The following is a 25971-nucleotide window of genomic DNA, read 5'->3' on the forward strand; positions in this document are numbered from 1 at the left end:
AAAAACAAAGGATGCCAAGAGACTGTTTTCTGTCTATTCATAAAACAAAATCCAGGAATGTAATAAGAGATTCAATCAAAGGCTACATATTAGTCCATACACTCATCATGAACACGAGTTGGAGGAAGGCAAAACAAACAGGGCAGCACAGATCAGAATAAATATCACAAGCAGCCATGATCACACCCTCCCCCTCCTTTCTCTCCATCATCATCACCACCCCTGGTTTCTGGATGTTGCACCTCATTGCCCAATATAGGGGTGTCTCCTGCCCTCCCAGTTACCACAAATACATGGAGCCATCACACATATGAGGCTGCATCTGCTGCTGACCCCCTGTGGCTCCTTGGAAATGGTACAGCCCTGCCAGTGAGTCAGCTTGTTGCTATGGCAACACATCCCACCTCGCTTACTTGCATCCCACCCAGCTTCCTGCAAGCAGGCAATGGTGGCAAAAAAAGGAACCACAAAAAAAAACATGGAGAGTAAAGAAGGAGACAAAGGACAGGAACAGAAATGATGCTGAGACACAAACACAGACTGATAATATGTTCTTCACCTAAAGCACATGTTTATACACGTATTTAAGAGTCTTGTGACGAATGACTGAAAAGTGGTAGATAGAAGATATTTATTTTTGTCCCGAGCACAATGACCTACTCAGGGATGAAACGACACAGTTTGGCTATTAATGTCTTTTTATAGACCGAACAAAATGTCCTACACTGAGCAATCTCCTCCTTTTCTCTCTGTCCCTTTCACTCTCTGCTGCAGAGTGGTGCAGCTGGAGAGGGGGAGGGGAGGGATGCAGAAAATGAGATCAGGAGGAAAAAGGAGGACTGTTGGAAACCGAGAGACAGGGACTGCTGAACAGTGGCCATCCAGTTTCATACAGAGTTAGTGACAGAGTAAAAGGAGATCCTCAAAGGATGTATTCACAGAATTATTACTAGAATTAAATTAGGCTGCTATAGTTACAATGTTAATACAATCCATGGTAAATATATATAGGAGGTGGTATAATGTAAATACATTATAATAGAATAATAATTATAATGCAATACATCTCCTATACCTATGGGCAAGATGTCTTTCTAATGAATCACATCAAAAATCTTAAGGGTGGAAACAGCAGATATTGTTTGACAGCCTCTGAGAATAACACTTGCCACTAAATATGAATAATTTAAGAAAAGAATAAACATTTCACAGTCTTTGCGAGGCTGACAAAACTTGGTCTTTGCCCCATATTACACTGCTCCCAGTAATCCGTAGTGTCAGTGTAATCCTTTCCAGAGTATCAAGCAGTACAGACTTCCTCACTTCCACCTCTGAGACACAATCCCACATCAAAATCAATTTGTCACAAACTTCTTTCTGGGTTATCTGACTTCAGGTAAAGAAAGGTCTTTGCAAATTGCTACTTTTCTAGTTGTACTCCTGCTGTAAATTCTATTCAGCTGAGGAACAAAATAATATACAGATAGTAAACTTAAGTATTAGAAGTGTGGTTCTGTTGTTGTACAAAAGTGATCAAAATCCCAGATGAATACTATCAAAGACATGACTTTGTGATTAATGAGCCACCATCCTTTTGTGATATAAACAAGCCTTCTCCATCAAGATAAATTCTGTTGTGATGGCTCCTTGGTTAAGTTACATATTTGAATTTGTAGTTTATAATCTAATTCTAGTGTGGGGATGTACTTGCTATTATATTGTCTGGTGTTTCTTTGAATGACTAAATCTCTTCACTCTACTACACTGGACTTCACAACTTAAACTAGATCAAAATAGTAGATTAAATATTTTGAAAGGAGTTCCTGTCTCACACTGCAATAACTGGCACACTCCTATAACCAGCTACTTATCTACACCTAGTTACAGTAATGATATAAACAATGTAACTGCCATGTATACATGTTTGACCAAGCAATGCATCCGCAATTGTAACACAAAAAATACAGTGACTGAAAACTCTCCCCACTTCCATAACAAAAAACAAAGCAATGTCAACAGTGCCATGTTCTTGAAACTTAAGCAGAGTGGATGACTGGACCGTTTTTGCAAAAAACAACAAACAGAGGGACAGCACCAAGCAGTACTGAGGTAGAATGTGTTATTTGTATTAATAGCATGTTTAATGTATAAAAGTATCTCTTTTGATTTAAGAAGTCACACCTAAAGGTCCCTTATAGGTACGATATCTGGTATATGAACAACAACAGGATTAGGTGTTGATAAACATCTGTAACAACAACCACATCCTCTCATTCTCACACACAGTGCACAGAATGTTGATGGGCCCCGCCGGCAGACACATGGGTTCACAGCTGCTCACCAGACAGCCTGGCTGAGAAGGTGGAACCTTTGAACGAGAGCTCGGCCCTGTGGGAACCGGGAGGTTCTGCTGCTGATTAGAGTTTTGTGGTCAGTAAGTTGTTTAATAAACCGACGTTTAGGGCTTTGTATGAGATCCAAAATGGCTGATGACACATCCGAGGAGGTTTATAAGAAACTGAAAGATAAAAGAGCAAAACGCTGAAGGGGTGCAGCAAATCAAAGAGACTGAGCCCTAGCTGGTTTCTGTGAGCTTTGACCCCTTTGGCGACACTGTGGTCAAAAGAATTTATGGAACTTAGTATAATGTTCACCACTATAAACCTGAGAACATGAGATACTGGGGTTTCAAACAGGTAAAGCAGATACAGATGTGGGCTAATAATATTGATAGACTGCTTCCAGCGGATATGGGGGTTAACACACTTAACCTAACTTTCTGCTTTGTAGTTTGTCAACCTCTGTTTTCACATGTAGACACTGAGCATCATGGGGAATTTATTGCTTACACACACACGCCCACACACTCACACACACACGCATGTACGCACGCCCACACACACAGAGCGACTGAATGAGGCACACTAGTGGATCTAATGCTTCCTTTGAAACAGGACTAAACTCATCAAACACACAGCAAATGCAGAACGGAACAACCTCTTTCACACACATGTTTAAATGAAGCTCCATGTGCCCCAAATCTAAACAAACATGTTATTTCCACTAAACGAGAGAGAGAAAGTTAGTTTGCCCTCTCCTTTATTTACCTCACCACAGGTATCATCATGATGGAAGTCACTTTTACCACACAACAAACCCTCTGAGGTGGGGAATCTTACAGTAGATCATAGCAGTCTGATATGGTGAGGGTTGAATTCATTATTTTCACACACAAGCTCTTCACATTAAGCCTGTGTCCTGATTTCTGATGCACCCTTTTCATTTATTACATAATGCATGAAGACGTCTCTCTCCCCCTCCCATTTCAGCCCCTCTGAGTCCTTCACAGTGCCGTCAGCAGCCTGACACTCCTGTTTCACATGTAAGACTTACTGTAGCCCTGTACTTGAGCAGACAAAGAGAGCTGCGGATCAAAATGGCTGCCCTGCATCACCAACACAAATTCTGCACAGGGATGGAGGAGACTGTGCTGGATACCACGTGGCTCTTCCCCTGCCCCTCCCCCGCTGCCTCTCTCTATCTGCTTCTCCATCACGTTGCATCACTCCCTCATTCTCCATCTCCCTAGCATCAGAGACAGTTCCCTCTTCAGCTCTACCACATTTTAAAGCTTTCAATGCACAGTGTTGTGTGACCCTTTGCATTGAATCTATTGATTTGCTTCGACAGCATCCATCTCTGCTCAGTTTCTCTGTGTGCAGCTTTATGCCACTGGGCTGCACTACGTCACGAAGGGAACTAGGTCACTGAAGTAGTGCAATGCATGGTTGTGTGTCTCTATGTGGGAGAAATCTGTGGCAAAGCTTTAGCAGGGCTGATGCCAAGGTTTTTTGTCTTTCATTGTAGCTTTTGTATTGTTCTCTCACACCTCTGAAGCCCATCACACAATGCTCTCTGGCAGGACATTACAAAGGGATCTAAACATAGGAAATGAATGGCATTTTGACATCCTGTTTCAATGCAAGATATTCAATATAAAGCCTGGCACAAGTATAAATGAATCTTTATGATATCAAAGAATAGAAGTTAAAGAGAAATGAAGCAAAACATTAACATGAGGAAAATGTAGACGGGAAAAATCTGACACAACGCCACATACAAATATTGGAATTGGAAGTAATTGGAAATTAATTGTTGCATCAAATAAAAATAAAAATTCCATAAAAATAGACAGAACCAGAGTGATATATTTTAGTGATATTGTCTGTTTTACTTGTATCTTTGTGGGCAATGTTGAGCTGATAAAGCAACAGAGAATACAAAGGGAACCGTAAAAAGGAAAGTGTTGATGAGACATATCAAATGTTCAATGTTCCACTATGCTTGATACAATTTCATATTTGATTCTTAACCCCCGTGAATAACTGTTTGTAGCTCCAACCAGAGGATAAGCTGCAAAACATCATAAATCTAAATATCTAACAAGAGGGTAAATACCTGTTGACCACCTGTTTGGCACAGTACTAAGAAGACCACTAACTAACTGATGGCACACACAGACACACACACAGACACACACACATACACACTCTCACACACACAACATTATAAGGACAAGGGTTTTAATTAATGTGCTGATCTCACCTCTGTGAGAGTATTCTCTGACTCTGTTTTGTGTCTTGGTACAGTCCTGGTAGCACTGTGGTCAAAACTCAGAGTGCTCTGACTGAAGGGTCCTGGGTATTTCATATCACTCTTCCGGGAGTCAGTAGTTCCATACACCTCATAGCTAAAGGCCTGCTTGAGGGTACCGGTGCCTCCTACGTCTGTGTAAAGGGGCGGGTAATATGGAATGACTGGAAGATTCCCAGTGGATTTGTAAACCAGGCGCTCGCGTCTCCATCTGTAGATTTTCACTGAGATGATAACAACAACACACGTGATGAAGAGGAAGGAAACTACAGCCAGAGCCAGCACTAAGTAAAAAGTCAGGTTGTCGTTGTACTCCTTGTCGTGCGTAAAGTCAGTGAACTCCGACAGCACTTCCGGGAAGCTGTCTGCCACCGCCACGTTAACAACGACTGTAGCTGAACGAGAGGGCTGCCCGTTGTCCTCCACTATAACACTCAGTCTTTGTTTCACTGCGTCTTTATCAGTGACTTGGCGGATAGTTCTTATTTCTCCATTCTGTGAGCCCACTTCAAACAGCGCCCTGTCTGTGGCTTTCTGCAGTTTATAGGAGAGCCAGGCATTCTGTCCAGAGTCCACATCAACAGCCACCACTTTAGTGACCAGATAGCCCACATCTGCTGAACGAGGCACCAGTTCAGCCACCAGAGAGCCACCAGTCTGGACTGGGTACAGAACCTGAGGGGGGTTGTCGTTCTGGTCCTGGATCAGTATTTTCACAGTCACATTACCACTGAGTGGAGGAGAGCCTCCATCCTGAGCTTTGACTCGGATATGGAAATCTTTCATTTGCTCATAGTCGAAGGAACGCACAGCAAGTATCTCTCCACTCTCTGCATTCACTGAAAAATATGAAGAGGCTGACATCCCGTTCAGCTGACTTTCCTCTAGGAAATAGGAAATGCGTGCATTGTTCCCAAAGTCCTGGTCACTGGCTTTGACAGAGAGGACTGACATGCCAGGTGAATTATTTTCAGGGATGAAAGCGTTCAGAAATGGTTGTGGGAACATTGGGGCGTGGTCGTTTATGTCTGATATTCTTAAATTAATGGTCTTGCTCGTTGAATAAGGCGGTGAACCTTCATCCATTGCAGTTATTGTTATATTATATTCAGGCACAGTTTCACGGTCCAGATCTTCATCAGATACCAAGCTATAAAAATTAGACGTCGTCGACTTGATTTTAAAAGGTAAATCTGGGCTAATGAAACACTTAACTTGACCATTTTTACCCGAGTCTAGATCTTTTATATTGAGCATAGCTATAACAGTATCTGGAGCCGAATCCTCTGGGATGGGGTTGGAAAGGGAAATTATGCTGATGACAGGGGCATTGTCATTCACATCGGTCACTTCGATAAGAACCTTACTTGTGTCTGTCAACCCCCCTTTATCTGTGGCTCCAACATCAATTTCGAAATGTTTGACTTTCTCGTAATTTAACTCCCCTCCTACAGTTATTTCCCCGGTATGAGAATCCATATTAAATTTAGATGATGTGACATCACTATTTTGAGAGAACGAGTATACCAGCTCCCCGTTTGTTCCCTTATCAGCATCCGTGGCACTAACTTTTAAAATGACAGTACCACTTGATGCGTTTTCAGGAACCGTCACTCTGTAAAGAGACTGGCTGAACACAGGTGCATTGTCATTTGCATCCATGACAATAACGTTTATTTTGACAGACCCTGATTTAGGGGGATCACCGCCATCATTTGCTGTTAATGTTAATTTGTGCTCTTCTTGATTTTCTCTATCTAACACGGTCTGTAGAATCATTTCAGCATATTTAGTACCGTCAGGTCGAGACAGCATGTTTAATTTGAAATGATCTGTAGGATTCAGTTTATACGTTTGGAGAGAATTCAACCCAACGTCTGGGTCTCTGGCGCTGTCAAGAGAAAAACGGGCTCCCTTTACAGCTAATTCACTGATTTCAAAATTCATTTCCCGCTTAGCAAAACCCGGAGCGTTATCATTAATGTCAAGAATCTCCACATCGACGCGGTGCAGCTCCATAGGATTATCCAGTATGACTTGAAAATGCAGAGAGCAAGGAGACACTAGCCCGCACCGCTCCTCTCTATCAATCCTCTTGTTGACAATTAGAGTCCCTTTGTCCAAATTAAGACCGATGTACTCACTGCCGTCCTCGGTAAATATCCTCGCCCGCCCAGATTTCAGCCGCATAACATCCAAGCCCAAGTCCTGAACGATATTCCCAACAATGGAGCCCGTCGCCATTTCCTCTGGTATAGAATAGCGGACCTGCCCGACGGTTACATTTGCGACACAAATGCAGAGAAACAACAGCTTCCGTGGCAATGTAAAACCTCGCCCCATAATGGTTGAGTCAAAGCAAAATTCAACTTGATTTAAAAAACACCACAGCGATAGAAATATTTAACTGTGAGCCTGTAGTCGTCTGTCGTCTTTATACTGCCACTTGAAATCGAAACAGAGCAGAGAAGGGAGAAATGCGCTATAGAGTGGGAGATAATTTCCCCACACTGATCAACAGCGGCACGTAGGGACGTAAAAAGGATATTGCAGGATCATTACATTGTAGTCTGCCTGAACTAAGAGAACAGGCAGCCAGAAGAAAAAATGTACATAGACAGACAAGACAGACATGACACAAAGACAGACAGAAAAATAGACAGTTATACAGATTGATAGATAGATGGAGGATAATTGATTCTCAGACACATTGTCTCGTGTCCCTCTCCAAGGTGCTGGAAATAACTAGCAGCTATAAAGCACTTTTTTTTTAAGCGTCTGCAAAATTACTAAATGTATATATAACAGTGATTGTAAATGGTGAGTTCAAGTTCTAAGAAATTCTAGCAAGTGTAGTGTGACACCTTTCTAACCTCAAGAGGAGAGTCTGGTTCATCCAGGATGCTCTTTTCACTCTGTATCCGCTGCATCGTCCCAGTAGAACTGGGGTCCATTATCAGCACGTTCTGACTACCAGCTCCGCTGAACTTACAGTCACTCTTTCTCGAGTCAGTCGTCCTGCACACCTCGTAATTGTACACGTGTTGGAGAGTCCCTGTCCCCAAAGTGTCTGAGTAACGTGGTGGATAATATGGAATCACAGGGAGGTTGGAGTGATACAGGACGCGAGACTGTCTCCATCTGTAGATTTTCACTGAGATAATAACCACTACACACGTGATGAAGAGGAAGGAAACTACAGCCAGAGCCAACACTAAGTAAAAAGTCAGGTTGTCGTTGTACTCCTTGTCGTGCGTAAAGTCAGTGAACTCCGACAGCACTTCCGGGAAGCTGTCCGCCACGGCCACGTTAACAACGACTGTAGCTGAACGAGATGGCTGCCCGTTGTCCTCCACTATAACACTCAGTCTTTGTTTCACTGCGTCTTTATCAGTGACTTGGCGGATAGTTCTTATTTCTCCATTCTGTGAGCTCACTTCAAACAGCGCCCTGTCTGTGGCTTTCTGCAGTTTATAGGAGAGCCAGGCATTCTGTCCAGAGTCCACGTCAACAGCCACCACTTTAGTGACCAGATAGCCCACATCTGCTGAACGAGGCACCATTTCAGCCACCAGAGAGCCACCAGTCTGGACTGGGTACAGAACCTGAGGGGGGTTGTCGTTCTGGTCCTGAATCAATATTTTCACAGTCACGTTGCTACTGAGTGGAGGAGAGCCTCCATCCTGAGCTTTGACTCGGAAGTTAAAATCTTTGATCTGCTCGTAGTCAAAAGTGCGCACTGCATGGATGACTCCACTATCAGCACTAACGGACACATATGAGGAGACTGGCACTGCGTTAACAGAGGAGTCCTCCAGTATGTAAGAAACACGGGCATTCTGGTTCCAGTCAGCGTCTCTGGCTTTCACTGTGAATACAGAGAGACCTGGTGTGTTGTTTTCTACAATGTAGGCCTCATATGAGCTCCTCTCAAAGACAGGCGCGTTGTCATTCACATCAGAGATCTGTAAGGTGAGAGTGACGCTGCTGGAGAGGGAGGGCACGCCCTCATCAGAGCAGGTCACTGTGATATTATTCTCAGAGGATCTCTCTCGGTCTAATTCACTGTCTGTCACCAAAGTATAGAAACCATTGTTTGTTGATTTCATAACAAAAGGAATATCGTTATTTATAAAACACTGGACTTTACCATTCTCCCCCGAGTCTGCGTCCTTAATATTTATCATTGTCACAACAGTACCGGGTTTGGCATCTTCTGATATCACGTTTGATTTTGACATTATATGAATATCGGGTTTATTGTCATTCACGTCAGTGACGTCAATCATCACTTTACATGAATCAACTAGTCCTCCATCATCACTTGCTCGGACATTTATCTGAAAGGTTCGAGCTTTTTCATAGTCAACATTTCCTTTCAGTCGAATTTCACCACTTTCATAATTTACCTCAAATAACCCACGGGCCTGATCTGATATGCTTGAAATAGAATAAGTTATTTTACCATTACTTCCATGATCCGCATCGGTTGCAGTAACTGTAACTACAAATGTACCAACTGGAGAATTTTCTTTTATCGAGGCTTTATAAATTGGCTGTGTAAAAACAGGGGCGTTATCATTAGCGTCTAAAACAGTGATGAGAATCTGCATTGTTCCCGTCATCTGCGGCTCTCCTCCATCAACCGCCGTCAGAACCAAAGACAAGTGCTCGTGCTTCTCTCTGTCGAGAGGTTTCTCTAGAACCATTTCAACATTTTTTGTTCCATCTGCTTGATCGTGTAGTTTAATAATAAAATTATCTCTCGGCTCGAGTCTATATGTTTGCAAACCATTTGAACCAACATCAGGATCCACGGCACGGTCTAATATGAATTTAGCCCCGCTGACCGCGGATTCACTAATTTTAAATCTGACGTCGTTCTTTTCGAATGATGGAGGGTTATCATTAACATCTGTGATTTCAATAGTTACACTATAAAATTCCATCGGATTCTCTAATATAATCTGAAAATGCAAAGCGCAAGGCGTCGTTTGTCCACAGAGCGCTTCTCTGTCTATCCTTTGCCTGATGAGGAGGACTCCTCTTTCGTTATTCAGCTCAATATATTCATCACTGTCTGGATTAAATATGCGAGCTTTGCCAGATTTAAGTCTTTTAACTTCCAACCCAAAGTCTTTTGCCATGTTTCCAACGAGAGAGCCTTTGGGCATTTCCTCAGGAATGGAGTAGCTGACCTGCCCAAGCGCCGAGCTGAGAGAGAGGACCGACAAAAGCAGCAGTACTTGCCCTCTCATTGTTCTGTCGTACGATATTCCAGTATGAACCATCGACGCCGTTTGACGTTTGTTGTCCCACATTCAAACGAAAAAACAGCTATTTGAGTATAGTCCTTGCATGAAAACGAATACGACGTCCTGTATCTCCGGTTAATTCCAGACGGTGCGCTGTGAGTCTGTCTTTCTCTCGCACTAAAATAAAGGGTTTATGGGAGGTACAAAGAGTCTGCGGTAAATCTGATACAAACTGGCCAACAGCGGCCCTCCGAGGATATTAATATAAATTGCAGCCGAATGTGGCCCCCAAAAAAATGGACATATATTAAAAAAAAAAAATTCACTTTACCTGTGAGTGGGCTGGGATGTTTGATACATCAGCTAACTAACAATGAAAATGCACCTCATAGAGGAATCTGAGGTGTCAATAATTAATTTGAAACAGATTAAGTTAATTAAAGCAGCAAGCTCACAAAAAACTATCTGAAAAACATACGTAGTTTTTAATATGAATTCGGGTCGCTCTCCAGGGTGCTGAAAATAACACATCGGCGTGCTTCTTCAACTGATTCGACACACTTTTCTTACTGAAAATATAGTATTAGTTGTACTGCTTGACATATAGTATTTGTAAAACTGAATCTTCAGTGTAGGACCCTGAAATAAATCACTTTGAACAACAATGTATCACAAATAAGTAGGGGATAGTAAATTGAAATGGCGAATTCAACATAGAAACATAGAGCTAAGAAATTCCAACCTCAAGCGGAGAGTCTGGTTCATCCAGGATGCTCTTTTCACTCTGAATCCTCTGCATCGTCCCTGTAGCACTGGGGTCCATTATCAGCACGTTCTGACTACCAGCTCCGCTGAACTTACAGTCACTCTTTCTGGAGTCAGTCGTCCTGCACACCTCGTAATTGTACACGTGTTGGAGAGTCCCTGTCCCCAAAGTGTCTGAGTAACGTGGTGGATAATATGGAATCACAGGGAGGTTGGAGTGATACAGGACGCGAGATTGTCTCCATCTGTAGATTTTCACTGAGATGATAACTACTACACACGTGATGAACAGGAAGGAGACTACAGCCAGAGCCAACACTAAGTAAAAAGTCAGGTTGTCGTTGTACTCCTTGTCGTGCGTAAAGTCAGTGAACTCCGACAGCACTTCCGGGAAGCTGTCCGCCACCGCCACGTTAACAACGACTGTAGCTGAACGAGAGGGCTGCCCGTTGTCCTCCACTATAACACTCAGTCTTTGTTTCACTGCGTCTTTATCAGTGACTTGGCGGATAGTTCTTATTTCTCCATTCTGTGAGCCCACTTCAAACAGCGCCCTGTCTGTGGCTTTCTGCAGTTTATAGGAGAGCCATGCATTCTGTCCAGAGTCAACATCCACAGCCACCACTTTAGTGACCAGATAGCCCACATCTGCTGAACGAGGCACCATTTCAGCCACCAGAGAGCCACCAGTCTGGACTGGGTACAGAACCTGAGGGGGGTTGTCGTTCTGGTCCTGGATCAGTATTTTCACAGTCACGTTGCTACTGAGTGGAGGAGAGCCTCCATCCTGAGCTTTGACTCGGAAGTGAAAATCTTTGATCTGCTCGTAGTCAAAAGAGCGCACTGCATGGATGACTCCACTATCAGCACTAACGGACACATATGAGGAGACTGGCACTCCGTTAACAGAGGAGTCCTCCAGTATGTAAGAAACACGGGCATTCTGGTTCCAGTCAGCGTCTCTGGCTTTCACTGTGAATACAGAGAGACCTGGTGTGTTGTTTTCTACAATGTGGGCCTCATATGAGCTCCTCTCAAAGACAGGCGCGTTGTCATTCACGTCAGAGATCTGTAAGGTGAGAGTGACGCTGCTGGAGAGGGAGGGCACGCCCTCATCAGAGCAGATCACTGTGATATTAAACTCAGAGGATCTCTCTCTATCTAATTCACTGTCCGTCACTAAGCTATAAAACTTATCTGATGTTGACTTTAACATGAAGTTGTTGTTATCATTAATGACGCAATGTACTTTTCCGTTTTCAGCAGAGTCTACATCTTCCACATTGATCATCGTCACAACAGTGTTAGGTTTTGCGTCTTCTAATATCACATTAGATTTTGACATAATATGAATATCAGGGCTGTTGTCGTTCATATCTAATACATCGACTATCAGTTTGCATGAACCAGTTAGTCCACCATCATCACTAGCGCGAATATTAACCTGGAAACTTCTCGACTTTTCAAAGTCCACTTTTCCAATCAAGGTGACCTCGCCTGTCACCTTATTTATTTCAAACATCCCACGGGCATAATCTAGCATACCTGATATTGAATATGTTATTTTACCATTCGATCCATGATCAGCGTCGGTTGCTGTTACTCTCACTACCACCGTTCCTACTGCTGCATTTTCCTGTATAGAGGCTTTATAAATAGACTGTGTGAAAACAGGCGCATTGTCATTAGCGTCTAACACCGTGATGTGAATCTGCATTGTCCCTGACATCTGCGGCTCGCCACCATCCACCGCCGTCAGAATTAGAGAAAGGTGTTCGTTTTTCTCTCTGTCCAGCGGTGCATTCAAAACCATTTCAACGTTTTTACTGCCGTCTCCTTGATTGTTCATTTTAAGAGAAAATGTATCTGTTGGTTTCAAGACATACGTTTTTAAACCATTTTCGCCGACATCAGCATCAGTCGCCCTGTCTAAATTAAATGTAGTGCCAATAAGCGCAGACTCGCTAATATTAAATTGAACCTCGTTTGTAATAAAAGTCGGGGGGTTATCGTTTATATCTATGATTTCCACTGTGATACTGTAGAATTCCATGGGATTTTCCAATAGAATCTGAAAGTGCAGTGCGCAGGGCGTCGTTTGTCCACAGATCGCCTCTCTGTCTATTCTCTCTTTAATCAGCAGTCTTCCTCTTTCTCTGTTCAGCTCGACGTACGATGTGCTGTCTCTTGTAAAAACACGAGCCTTTCCGGAATGTAGTCTCTTGATATCTAAACCTAAATCCAGAGCTATGTTGCCGACGAAAGAGCCTTTCGGCATCTCCTCTGGAATGGAGTAGCTGACCTGTCCGAGCACTGCGCTGAAGAAGATGACCGAGAGAAACAACGGTACTGATCGCTTCATTGTTACGTACGTCATCGTCTTTGTAAGAAATCCTTATGTAAACCAGTCAGTCCTCCGTTACAAGTATTTCCCCCAAATCTGCTGTCAAAAACAAGGTCGTAATAATCCACTCAGCGAAGAAAAAAACAGTCTTTCAATACATCCATGTTATCTGTTGGAACCACGCGTGTGCTTCTTTGTATGTCCCCGTTCTTTGCTTGAAGCTCAGATATACGGGTATGATGGGCGGTAACACTATTTATCTGCTGGAAGACTGGTACACACTGGTGAACAGCGTCCCTCTGAGTTCGAAGTCAAAATTACAGAAGGGGTGTGCAAACGAATCATATGACTGGTGATGGTTACAGAAATTAGTTTGGTAAAATAGAATAAAATTGATGAAAAAATAAAGATCGTGTAGATTGCAGAGAAGTCCGTATGTCCTGATATTATACATACAGTTTTTGTTGCTCAAAAAAGAAAGAGTGTAAGCGAGAGGAATACTACTTTAAAACAAAATAATTTTTAAAATAATTTCCCTTTTTAAAATATATTTGACATCAGTCAAGATATCTACTGTCATTTAACGTCTAAGGAATAGAGTAGTTCAGATCACTAACAGTGTACCTGTCCATGGTGCTGATTGCAGGATTATTACTATTGACGACTATTAATAACTTCACATATTACAGCAGAAATTTATGTGCAAACAATTTTGAGCTAAAATGAACCGCAAATAACCAACCTCTAGAGGAGAGTCTGGTTCATCCAGGATGCTCTTTTCACTCTGTATCCGCTGCATCGTCCCTGTAGCACTGGGGTCCATTATCAGCACGTTCTGACTACCAGCTCCACCGAACTTACAGTCACTCTTTCTGGAGTCAGTCGTCCTGCACACCTCGTAATTGTACACGTGTTGGAGAGTCCCTGTCCCCAAAGTGTCTGAGTAACGTGGTGGATAATATGGAATCACGGGGAGATTGGAGTGATACAGGACGCGAGACTGTCTCCATCTGTAGATTTTCACTGAGATAATAACCACCACACACGTGATGAAGAGGAAGGAAACTACAGCCAGAGCCAACACTAAGTAAAAAGTCAGGTTGTCGTTGTACTCCTTGTCGTGCGTAAAGTCAGTGAACTCCGACAGCACTTCCGGGAAGCTGTCCGCCACCGCCACGTTAACAACGACTGTAGCTGAACGAGAGGGCTGCCCGTTGTCCTCCACTATAACACTCAGTCTTTGTTTCACTGCGTCTTTATCAGTGACTTGGCGGATAGTTCTTATTTCTCCATTCTGTGAGCCCACTTCAAACAGCGCCCTGTCTGTGGCTTTCTGCAGTTTATAGGAGAGCCAGGCATTCTGTCCAGAGTCCACATCAACAGCCACCACTTTAGTGACCAGATAGCCCACATCTGCTGAACGAGGCACCATCTCAGCCACCAGAGAGCCACCAGTCTGGACTGGGTACAGAACCTGAGGGGGGTTGTCGTTCTGGTCCTGGATCAGTATTTTCACAGTCACGTTACTACTGAGTGGAGGAGAGCCTCCATCCTGAGCTTTGACTCGGAAGTGAAAATCTTTGATTTGCTCGTAGTCAAAAGAGCGCACTGCATGGATGACTCCACTATCAGCACTAACGGACACATACGAGGAGACTGGCACTCCGTTAACAGAGGAGTCCTCCAGTATGTAAGAAACACGTGCATTCTGGTTCCAGTCAGCGTCTCTGGCTTTCACTGTGAATACAGAGAGACCTGGTGTGTTGTTTTCTACAATGTAGGCCTCATATGAGCTCCTCTCAAAGACAGGCGCGTTGTCATTCACGTCAGAGATCTGTAAGGTGAGAGTGACGCTGCTGGAGAGGGAGGGCACGCCCTCATCAGAGCAGATCACTGTGATATTAAACTCAGAGGACCTCTCTCTGTCTAATTCACCGTCTGTCACTAAGCTATAGAAATTATTCGAAGTCGATTTCAATAAAAACGGAATATTATCATTTATAAAACACTGAACTTTACCATTTTCACCCGAGTCGGGGTCCTGGATATTTATCATTGTGACAACTGTGTTGGGGTCTGCACTCTCTGATATAACAGTAGATTTAGACATGATTTTAATCGTTGGTTCATTGTCATTGATATCAATTACATCGACAATCACTTTACAAGAATCCGTCAGCCCTCCATTATCTCGTGCACGTACACTGATCTGAAAATGTCTTTTCTTTTCATAATCCAAACGTCCGATCAATCTGACTTCACCGCTGTCCTCATTCACTTCAAACATATGTCTGACGTCATCCAATGTGTTTGTGATTGAATACATAATTTTACCATTCAAACCATGATCAGCATCTGAAGCACTAACGGTGGTCACGATCGTGCTTTTTGCAGCATTTTCAGCCACCGTTCCTTTGTAAATCTTCTGTGTAAAAACGGGAGCATTGTCGTTCGCATCTAACACAGAGATGGAAATCTGCATTGTTCCCGACATCTGTGGCTCTCCTCCATCTACAGCCGTCAACACCAAAGATATCAACTCGTTTTTCTCTCTGTCCAAAGGTTTTTGTACGATCATTTCAACATTTTTTGTACCATCCGCTTGACTGTGCAGCTTCAATAAAAAATTATCAGTTGGCTTAAGCACGTAACTTTGAAGACTATTTGAGCCAACATCCAAATCCACTGCTCGCTCCAAGTCAAATTTTGCCCCAACAACTGTAGACTCGCTAATAACGAATTTAATTTCGTTTTTTTCAAAGTTCGGTGCATTATCGTTAATATCTGTTATTTCTACTGTGACGCTGTAAAATTCCATAGGGTTCTCTAACACGATCTGGAAATGCACAGCACACGGCGTCGTATCGCCGCACAACGCCTCTCTGTCTATTCTCTCTTTGATAAGGAGGACTCCTCTCTCATTGTTCAGCTCGATGTATTCTCTGCTATCGCCAGAATAAACATGAGCGTTACCCAACTTCAGTCGTTTAACATCCAACCCTAGATCCTGGGCTATATTTCCGACAAAAGAGCCCTTCGACATTTCCTCCGGAATGGAGTAAGTGACTTGTGCGATGGCTGACCTCAGACAGAGCATCGAAATAAAATACAGTACTTGCCGTCTCATTTTTTTAAATTGCATTAAAGCAATAAGAAACAGCCACTTTGTATAATCCTTTGGAAAGATTGTAAAGTCACTCGAAGCAAAATGTGAAACAAAAACAGTCCTCAGGATGGGCGAAACGTAAAGATAATCCTGTCGCGAGATAAATCGGCCACACTGGAGGAGACAATGCCGTCTGCGCCTGCCCTTCCTCTCGAATATATCGACACGAAGAGGCGGTGCTGCTGTAAGTATACTATAACTGCAACAGACAAGCCGACAGCGGCCCACTGAGTTCAGAAAGCAAAACTACACGGAAAGAGGAGGGATGGGAGATGAGAAAAAGTGAAGACAGACGACAGATAAAAGCTGGGATTGAAATGTTACACTATCAGGCTTAAAAGTATATATATATATATATATTCAAACCTTAATTAATTTGTAAGTTTATAGAAAGACATTGGTATTTTATGTCATATTCAATAACACAAATTATACTGTGCAAATGCGGCTCTCCAAGGTGCTGAAAACGAGAAGACCAGTAAATGTATATAAATTGTGTAGCATTTTCAATCGAGATTTTCGTGATGACAAATAGTAAGGAAAAGTGATGTGACATCTTTCTAACCTCAAGAGGAGAGTCTGGTTCGTCCAGGATGCTCTTTTCACTCTGTATCCGCTGCATCGTCCCTGTAGCACTGGGGTCCATTATCAGCACGTTCTGACTACCAGCTCCGCTGAACTTACAGTCACTCTTTCTGGAGTCAGTCGTCCTGCACACCTCGTAATTGTACACGTGTTGGAGAGTCCCTGTCCCCAAAGTGTCTGAGTAACGTGGTGGATAATATGGAATCACAGGGAGGTTGGAGTGATACAGGACCCGAGACTGTCTCCATCTGTAGATTTTCACTGAGATAATAACCACTACACACGTGATGAAGAGGAAGGAAACTACAGCCAGAGCCAACACTAAGTAAAAAGTCAGGTTGTCGTTGTACTCCTTGTCGTGCGTAAAGTCAGTGAACTCCGACAGCACTTCCGGGAAGCTGTCCGCCACCGCCACGTTAACAACGACTGTGGCTGAACGAGAGGGCTGACCGTTGTCCTCCACTATAACACTCAGTCTTTGTTTCACTGCGTCTTTATCAGTGACTTGGCGGATAGTTCTTATTTCTCCATTCTGTGAGCCCACTTCAAACAGCGCCCTGTCTGTGGCTTTCTGCAGTTTATAGGAGAGCCAGGCATTCTGTCCAGAGTCCACATCCACAGCCACCACTTTAGTGACCAGGTAGCCCACATCTGCTGAACGAGGCACCATCTCAGCCACCAGAGAGCCACCAGTCTGGACTGGGTACAGAACCTGAGGGGGGTTGTCGTTCTGGTCCTGGATCAATATTTTCACAGTCACGTTGCTACTGAGTGGAGGAGAGCCTCCATCCTGAGCTTTGACTCGGAAGTGAAAATCTTTGATCTGCTCATAGTCAAAAGAGCGCACTGCATGGATGACTCCACTATCAGCACTAACGGACACATATGAGGAGAGTGGCACTCCGTTAACAGAGGAGTCCTCCAGTATGTAAGAAACACGTGCATTCTGGTTCCAATCAGCGTCTCTGGCTTTCACTGTGAATACAGAGAGACCTGGTGTGTTGTTTTCTACAAGGTTGGCTTCATATGAGCTCCTCTCAAAGACAGGCGCGTTGTCATTCACGTCAGAGATCTGTAATGTGAGAGTGACGCTGCTGGAGAGGGAGGGCACGCCCTCATCAGAGCAGATCACTGTGATATTATGCTCGGATGCTGTCTCTCGGTCTAAATCACTGTCCGTCACAATACTGTATAGATTCCTAGATGTAGCTGTAAGCGCAAATGGTATATTTTTGTTAATAACACACCGGACTTTCCCGTTTTCTTCAGAATCAGGATCATTTACGCTCATTACAGCTACCACGGTGTGTGAACGTGAATCTTCACCAACTGAATGTGATGATGAGATCATATTTATAACAGGACTATTGTCATTAATATCACCCACATCAATGCTCACTTTGCATGAATCAGACAGACCCCCTCGGTCAACTGCCTCGATATCTATTTCATAATTTCTGGCCTTTTCAAAATCAATCGGCCCATTTAAAATTAGCTGACCGTCTTCGGTAATGTGGAATAAATGTAAAGCTCCTATCACACCATTACCAATTACGTAGCTAACCTCCCCATTCGAGCCTTTGTCCGCATCGGAGGCACTCACTTTGGTGATGATGGTTCCTTTGGGAGCATTTTCTTTCACACTGGCTTTGTATATTGTTTGTGTAAACACGGGAGCGTTGTCATTAGCGTCTAACACAGTTATATGAATCTGCATAGTGCCAGATTTATGCGGCTCTCCTCCATCTACAGCCGTCAACAATAAGGAGGCAAACTCCTTTTTCTCTCTATCCAGAGGTTTCTGTAAAATAATTTCAACCTTCGTAACACCGTCAGACTGACCGTGTAATTTAAGTATAAAATTATCATTGGGCTTCAGTGTGTAGCTCTGAAGACCATTCCGTCCTATATCGAGGTCTACTGCTTTTTCTAACATGAATTTAGAGCCGATGACTGCCGACTCGCTGATTTCAATGTTTTTCTCGTCCTTTTGGAAAACTGGAGCATTGTCGTTAATGTCTGTGATTTCGACAGTAACCGGGAATATTTCTATAGGGCTTTCTAAGGCAATCTGAAAATGCAAAGCGCAAGGCGTTGTCTGGCCACACAGAGCTTCGCGGTCGATTCTCTCTTTGATAACGAGGAGTCCTTTTTCCCTGTTCAGCTGAATGTATTCGGTACTGTCCCCTGTGTGAATACGAGCTCTACGCGCTTGCAGTCGTTTAACATCCACACTTAAATCCTGAGCTATGTTACCGACCAAAGAGCCTTTGGCCATTTCCTCGGGGATAGAGTAGCTGACCTGGCCGAGCACTGAGCTGAGACACAGGACCGAGAAAAACAACAGTACTTGCCGTCTCATTGTTCTTTCAGAAAAGTCCTCGAATTAAAATAACGTGTTGTCCTCCCTTTAGATTTCAACGTTACTGGTGCAACTCAAACCAACAGGGAGGTCAGTTTAATCCACAACTGACGGTACAAATATTCCAGATTGATATATTCCACGCATCGTGTTTCATCCTCCGTCGCCTGTGCGTTTATGTGTCGGAGTCCGTCTCCCGTGTGAGAGAGCGGAGGTTGTCCTCGTATAAATATGGTTATAAACGCTGAGAGGCTGGTCAACAGCGGCCCACTCAGTTCACAACTCGAAACTACACGAGGTAAAGGAGAAAACATAATCTTACCTCTGCTGTTACTTATGTATCCGCTGGAAAAAACAACCACCCATCAAAAACTACTGGGAAAGATTTACTGTAAGTTAAACTGGTGATAAACATCACATTTTGCCAAAACTAAGTACTTGTTTATAAAATGTGAAGAAAAGAGAAAGATATGAAGACAATAAATAACATTATGAGAGAGAGAGAGAGAGAGAGATGGACAGATATATAGATAGTAAGAGAGGGAAAAAACGGAGGCTTTTCTTTCGATGTCCAAGGTGCTGAGTTGTAAATTACGTAATTGAAAAAATATTTAAAAAAAACACATGATTTTCTAGCAATAATGATGTGGGTCTAACCTCAAGAGGAGAGTCTGGTTCATCCAGGATGCTCTTTTCATTCTGTATCCGCTGCATCGTCCCTGTAGAACTGGGGTCCATTATCAGCACGTTCTGACTACCAGCTCCGCTGAACTTACAGTCACTCTTTCTGGAGTCAGTCGTCCTGCACACCTCGTAATTGTACACGTGCTGGAGAGTCCCTGTCCCCAAAGTGTCTGAGTAACGTGGTGGATAATAGGGAATCACAGGGAGGTTGGAGTGATACAGGACGCGAGACTGTCTCCATCTGTAGATTTTCACTGAGATAATAACCACTACACACGTGATGAAGAGGAAGGAAACTACAGCCAGAGCCAGCACTAAGTAAAAAGTCAGGTTGTCGTTGTACTCCTTGTCGTGCGTAAAGTCACTGAACTCCGACAGCACTTCCGGGAAGCTGTCCGCCACCGCCACGTTAACAACGACTGTAGCTGAACGAGAGGGCTGCCCGTTGTCCTCCACTATAACACTCAGTCTTTGTTTCACTGCGTCTTTATCAGTGACTTGGCGGATAGTTCTTATTTCTCCGTTCTGTGAGCCCACTTCAAACAGCGCCCTGTCTGTGGCTTTCTGCAGTTTATAGGAGAGCCAGGCATTCTGTCCAGAGTCCACATCAACAGCCACCACTTTAGTGACCAGATAGCCCACATCTGCTGAACGAGGCACCAGTTCAGCCACCAGAGAGCCACCAGTCTGGACTGGGTACAAAACCTGAGGGGGGTTGTCGTTCTGGTCCTGGATCAGTATTTTCACAGTCACGTTACTACTGAGTGGAGGAGAGCCTCCATCCTGAGCTTTGACTCGGAAGTGAAAATCTTTGATCTGCTCGTAGTCAAAAGAGCGCACTGCATGGATGACTCCACTATCAGCACTAACGGACACATACGAGGAGACTGGCACTCCATTAACAGAGGAGTCCTCCAGTATGTAAGAAACACGGGCATTCTGGTTCCAGTCAGCGTCTCTGGCTTTCACTGTGAATACAGATAGACCTGGTGTGTTGTTTTCTACAATGTAGGCCTCATATGAGCTCCTCTCAAAGACAGGTGCGTTGTCATTCACGTCAGAGATCTGTAAGGTGAGAGAGACGCTGCTGGAGAGGGAGGGCACGCCCACATCAGAGCAACTCACTGTGATGTTAAACTCAGAGGATCTCTCCCTGTCTAATTCACTGTCTGTCACTAAACTATAGAAATTATTTTCAGTCGACCTCAATAAGAACGGAATATCTTCATTTACTGCACATTTAACTTTTCCATTCTCACCATCGTCTATGTCTTGGATGTTAATTATTGTTACGACAGTGCCACTTTTAATATCTTCGGATATCACATTTGTTTTAGACATTACATCTATCACTGGGTTATTATCATTCACGTCTAATATGTCGACCATTACTTTACATGTGTCGGTTAGTCCTCCCTCGTCACTCGCACGTAAATTGATTTGATAATTACGTGATTTTTCGTAGTCTATATTTCCAATCAATCTAACCTCACCAGTGTGTTCATTTACTTCAAACAAATTTCGGACACTATCTAACGTGCTTCTGATCGAATACGTTATTATTCCATTTGATCCGTGATCTGCATCTGATGCACTGACTGTAGTCACAACTGTGCCTTTTGGTGAATTTTCTTCAACGGTAGCTTTGTATATGGGCTTTGTGAAGACTGGTGCGTTATCATTGACATCTAACACCGTGATAAGAATCTGCATTGTTCCAGACCGGCGAGGCTCTCCTCCATCCACGGCCGTCAGCACTACCGACAGATGCTCGTTCTTCTCTCTGTCAAGAGGTTGTTTCAGAATCATCTCCACATTCCTGGAGCCATCTGCTTGATTGTGTAGTTTAAGAGCGAAATTATCAGTCGGTTCCAAGCGATAGGTTTGGATACCATGAACTCCCACATCTAAATCCACCGCCCCTTCCAAATCAAACTTTGATCCGATCACTGCAGACTCGCTTATTTTAAATTTAATATCACCTTTCTCAAAGGCAGGAGAATGATCGTTTATATCTACGATTTCAACTATTATTCTGTAAAATTCAATGGGTTTGTCTAATATAATCTGGAAATGGAGAGCGCAAGGCATCGTCTGTCCGCAGAGCGTTTCTCTGTCTATTTGTTCTTTGATTAGGAGGACTCCCCTGGCTTTATTCAGCTCGATGTATTCTCTGCTATCACCGAAGTAAACACGAGCATTACGTGATTTCAGTCTCTCGACATCTAAACCCAAATCCTCTGCGACATTCCCGACAACAGAGCCCACGGACAGTTCCTCGTTAACGGAGTAGGTGACCTGGCCGAGCACAGGACCGACAAAAAGGAGCGAGATGAAAAACAGTACTTGCCGTTTCATTGTTCTCCTCGATATTATTTTAAAGGCAGAAATGCATGTTTAACTGTCGAAAAAAATGAGCCAAAGATATATTCCGACAACAAGCACAAAGTCAGGGTATATTCCTCAAAAAAAGAAAGAGAACAGTCCAAGCGAGATGAGTGTTTTAGTCTCGATTCTAACACCGCCGTGTGCTATATCTAGTCCCCTCCTCTCCTCGTTTGCGTTTAAAGATGGGGAGGCACTGTTCTTAATATGCTCCACCCGAGCAACATGCTGGACTACAGCGTCCCTACGAGTTCAACAAGCATAACTACAGGAACACTGATAAAAAGAAAAGGCCGTCTGTAGCACAGTGATGCAAATTGAACCACAATGATGTTATAAATGCTGGGATAGGTGAATTGGTAATACGATTAAATGGCATTTATTAATTTGGTAGAACAAAGTTGCTGCAGTTTATCACAAATGCAATTACTAGGATGTATAATATATATGTGTAGAAATAGTAATCAAGAATGTTTTTTTTTTCTAAAAACTGTCTCTGTTGCTGAAAGTGACAAGGGAAATTTTACTTATGTACATGGATTTTATGCATGAAGTGGTAACTATACACAGACAAAGGAAACATAATAATAACTACTTTAATGTCAGGGTCTAACCTCCAGAGGAGAGTCTGGTTCGTCCAGGATGCTCTTTTCACTCTGTATCCGCTGCATTGTCCCTGTAGAACTCGGGTCCATTATCAGCACGTTCTGACTACCAGCTCCGCTGAACTTACAGTCACTCTTTCTGGAGTCAGTCGTCGTGCACACCTCGTAATTGTACACGTGTTGGAGAGTCCCTGTCCCCAAAGTGTCTGAGTAACGTGGTGGATAATATGGAATCACAGGGAGGTTGGAGTGATACAGGATGCGAGACTGTCTCCATCTGTAGATTTTCACTGAGATAATAACCACTACACACGTGATGAACAGGAAGGAGACTACAGCCAGAGCCAACACTAAGTAAAAAGTCAGGTTGTCGTTGTACTCCTTGTCGTGCGTAAAGTCAGTGAACTCCGACAGCACTTCCGGGAAGCTGTCCGCCACCGCCACGTTAACAACGACTGTAGCGGAACGAGAGGGCTGCCCGTTGTCCTCCACTATAACACTCAGTCTTTGTTTCACTGCGTCTTTATCAGTGACTTGGCGGATAGTTCTTATTTCTCCATTCTGTGAGCCCACTTCAAACAGCGCCCTGTCTGTGGCTTTCTGCAGTTTATAGGAGAGCCAGGCATTCTGTCCAGAGTCCACATCAACAGCCACCACTTTAGTGACCAGATAGCCCACATCTGCTGAACGAGGCACCATTTCAGCCACCAGAGAGCCACCAGTCTGAACTGGGTACAGAACCTGAGGTGGGTTGTCGTTCTGATCCTGGATCAGTATTTTCACAGTCACGTTACTACTGAGTGGAGGAGAGCCTCCATCCTGAGCTTTGACTCGGAAGTGAAAATCTTTGATCTGCTCGTAGTCAAAAGAGCGCACTGCATGGATGACTCCACTATCAGCACTAACGGACACATACGAGGAGACTGGGACTCCGTTAACAGAGGAGTCCTCCAGTATGTAAGAAACACGGGCATTCTGGTTCCAGTCAGCGTCTCTGGCTTTCACTGTGAATACAGAGAGACCTGGTGTGTTGTTTTCTACAATGTAGGCCTCATATGAGCTCCTCTCAAAGACAGGTGCGTTGTCATTCACGTCAGAGATCTGTAAAGTGAGAGTGACGCTGCTGGAGAGGGAGGGCACGCCCTCATCAGAGCAGGTCACTGTGATATTATACTCAGAGGATCTCTCTCGGTCTAATTCACTGTCTGTTAGTAGGCTATAGAAATTATTAGAGGTAAATTTAATTTCAAAGGGCATGTTTTCATTTATTACACATTGGACTTTGCCATTAGTGTCAGAATCAGGGTCATTAACACTCATTAGAGCTATTACAGTTTTTTGGGCCGAGTCCTCTGGTACTGAGCCTGATGTTGATATCATATTTACAATAGGGCTATTGTCGTTCACGTCAATTACATCAATAATTATCTTACTTGAATCTGAGAGTCCGCCCTGATCGACCGCTTCTATGTCGATGTGATAATGTTTTTCTTTTTCATAGTCTATTGCACCATCTAGTATCACCTCACCTTGACTATTAATGTGAAATAATTTTGAAACGGTATCCATGCTATTCCCGATGACGTATGTCACCTCTCCGTTTGAGCCTTTGTCTGCATCTGAAGCACTGACCTTAGTAACGAGTGTTCCTATTGCGGAGTTTTCTGTAATACTTGCTTTGTAAACCTGTTTACTGAAGACAGGGGCATTGTCGTTTGCATCCAACACAGTCACGTGAATCTGCATCGTTCCTGTCCTCTGTGGTTCTCCTCCGTCCTCCGCAGTCAACACTAACGCTATGTGCTCCTGTTTCTCTCGGTCCAAAGGCTTCTGTAAAACCATTTCTACCTTTTTGCTTCCATCGGACTGAGAATGCAGTTTAAGCGCAAAATTTTCACTCGGCTTCAGAGTGTATGTCTGAAGACCATTTACTCCGATATCGGGGTCAATCGCTTTCTCTAGCAAGAACTTAGAGCCGATGACGGCAGACTCGCTTATTTCAAATCTCCTCTCCTCCTTTTGAAAAAGTGGAGCGTTGTCATTAATGTCAGTGATTTCTACAGTAACCGGAAATAATTCTAACGGGTTCTCCAACGTAATTTGGAAATGCAGAGCGCAAGGCGTTGTCTGTCTGCAGAGCGCTTCACGGTCTATTTTGTCTTTAACGAGGAGGACTCCCCTTTCTCTGTTCAGCTCGATGTACTGAGCGCTGTCTCCCGTGTAAATACGAGCTTTACCGGACCGCAGCCGTTTGACGTCTAAACCTAGATCTTGTGCAATGTTACCGACCAAAGAGGCTTTTGCCATTTCCTCCGGAATTGAGTAGCTGACCTGTCCGCACACAGGACGCAGGCAAAAGATGGCGATTAGCAACAGTACTTGCCGTTTCATTGTTCTGGTCGATATCTCTGTAGCACAACAAATAGAGCGTGTTATTCCGTTTTAGCAGCACGATTCCACCCATGTGAACAAAAACGGAAGAGAAATTGGTTTTAGTCCATACAGCAGGGAAATATAATCCAGGTTGGGGATGCCTGTGGATCGTAGGGTCTGATCTCCGAGAAGAGAATTGTACATCTGAGCCTGAGCCTCAGTATTGTGCCAGAATGATGGCGGGGAGGATATCTTCCAAAAGCAATGCTCCACCGCTACACGCTGGCCAACAGCGGCACAGTGAGTTCAAATTGTGAAAGTACATAAGAAAAGCACCAATAACGCCATGCAGATAAAAATGCAACAGTAAGATAAAAAAAACACTGAAAGCTCACATTTGTGTAAATTACCACAATTATTATTATTTTCAAAACAAAGTAAGACACTCAAAATACTTGATTACTATGATATAAATATTAATGATTGGTAACGTGTTATAAAACTGTTATAAACACCGGAGAGGCTACTACAGACAAACACATGGAGGAGGAGAGTAAAAAAGGAGCTGTGCTATTGTGGGCGCTGTCCAAGGTGCTGAAATGTAGACAACATGTTGCCTTGTAACAAACGAAACAGTTTTAAATGGGGTGAAAGCAATTAACATATTAACAGCAATTACCAACATACAGAGGAGGGTCTGTTACCTCTGTCTATGGTACTGATAGAATTTGTCGCCCGATATGGTACATTACAAAGTAAGAGAATAGAAAACCCTTACAGTGACAATTGATCCC

The 25971-nt window shown here is 43.5% G+C and overlaps 6 protein-coding genes across 12 annotated transcripts in view; all 6 read right to left on the reverse strand.

The window, feature by feature from the left end:
* Window positions 1-25971, reverse strand: part of LOC128445521 (protocadherin gamma-A4) — a 248766-nt gene that overhangs the window by 44257 nt on the left and 178538 nt on the right. Inside the window, exon 1 of one of the 7 annotated variants that reach the window (XM_053428271.1) lies at window positions 13760-16295. The exons of 5 other annotated variants lie outside the window; for them this stretch is intronic. In XM_053428271.1, the coding sequence (XP_053284246.1) occupies window positions 13760-16159 (2400 nt within the window). In that variant the 5' untranslated portion in view covers window positions 16160-16295. Of the gene's footprint in view, window positions 1-7526; window positions 10134-13759; window positions 16296-25971 lie in introns of those variants that run through there. One more of the 7 variants, XM_053428269.1, reaches the window with a different exon arrangement.
* Window positions 759-7225, reverse strand: LOC128446314 (protocadherin gamma-A11). The gene is made up of 3 exons (XM_053429333.1): window positions 4606-7225; window positions 4235-4259; window positions 759-784 (listed from the first exon to the last, which is right to left on the reverse strand). Exons 1-3 carry the CDS (start codon window positions 6994-6996, stop codon window positions 759-761), a joined length of 2442 nt encoding a protein of 813 aa, XP_053285308.1. The 5' UTR covers window positions 6997-7225.
* Window positions 10636-13264, reverse strand: LOC128445536 (protocadherin gamma-A11). Its single transcript, XM_053428291.1, has one exon. The coding sequence runs from the start codon at window positions 13048-13050 to the stop codon at window positions 10636-10638; it is 2415 nt and encodes an 804-aa protein (XP_053284266.1). The 5' UTR covers window positions 13051-13264.
* On the reverse strand, window positions 16417-19140 carry LOC128446315 (protocadherin beta-16-like). The gene is made up of 2 exons (XM_053429334.1): window positions 16738-19140; window positions 16417-16429 (listed from the first exon to the last, which is right to left on the reverse strand). The coding sequence occupies exons 1-2, from the start codon at window positions 19128-19130 to the stop codon at window positions 16417-16419; spliced, it is 2406 nt and encodes an 801-aa protein (XP_053285309.1). The 5' UTR covers window positions 19131-19140.
* Window positions 19402-22424, reverse strand: LOC128446316 (protocadherin gamma-A7). Its single transcript, XM_053429335.1, has 3 exons — window positions 21849-22424; window positions 19755-20567; window positions 19402-19419 (listed from the first exon to the last, which is right to left on the reverse strand). Exons 1-3 carry the CDS (start codon window positions 22170-22172, stop codon window positions 19402-19404), a joined length of 1155 nt encoding a protein of 384 aa, XP_053285310.1. The 5' UTR covers window positions 22173-22424.
* LOC128445541 (protocadherin beta-16) lies at window positions 22802-25408 on the reverse strand. The gene has a single exon (XM_053428295.1). It carries the CDS (start codon window positions 25193-25195, stop codon window positions 22802-22804), a length of 2394 nt encoding a protein of 797 aa, XP_053284270.1. The 5' UTR covers window positions 25196-25408.

Source organism: Pleuronectes platessa, chromosome 8, assembly GCF_947347685.1.
Source record: "Pleuronectes platessa chromosome 8, fPlePla1.1, whole genome shotgun sequence".
Taxonomy (NCBI): domain Eukaryota; kingdom Metazoa; phylum Chordata; class Actinopteri; order Pleuronectiformes; family Pleuronectidae; genus Pleuronectes; species Pleuronectes platessa.

Coding starts and splice junctions, on each gene's coding strand:
- LOC128445541 (XM_053428295.1), bottom strand. CDS start 25,195: ATGAAACGGCAAGTACTGTTGCTAATCGCCATCTTTTGCCTGCGTCCT.
- LOC128446315 (XM_053429334.1), bottom strand. CDS start 19,130: ATGAGACGGCAAGTACTGTTGTTTTTCTCGGTCCTGTGTCTCAGCTCA.
- LOC128446316 (XM_053429335.1), bottom strand. CDS start 22,172: ATGAAACGGCAAGTACTGTTTTTCATCTCGCTCCTTTTTGTCGGTCCT. Junction 20,568..21,848: donor AACCCATTGAATTTTACAGA/ATAATAGTTGAA, acceptor CTCAGTAGTAAC/GTGACTGTGAAAATACTGAT.
- LOC128446314 (XM_053429333.1), bottom strand. CDS start 6,996: ATGGGGCGAGGTTTTACATTGCCACGGAAGCTGTTGTTTCTCTGCATT. Junction 4,260..4,605: donor CAGAGAATACTCTCACAGAG/GTGAGATCAGCA, acceptor TTGCTTTATCAG/CTCAACATTGCCCACAAAGA. Junction 785..4,234: donor CATTGCCCACAAAGATACAA/GTAAAACAGACA, acceptor CCCCCTCTCCAG/CTGCACCACTCTGCAGCAGA.
- LOC128445536 (XM_053428291.1), bottom strand. CDS start 13,050: ATGACGTACGTAACAATGAAGCGATCAGTACCGTTGTTTCTCTCGGTC.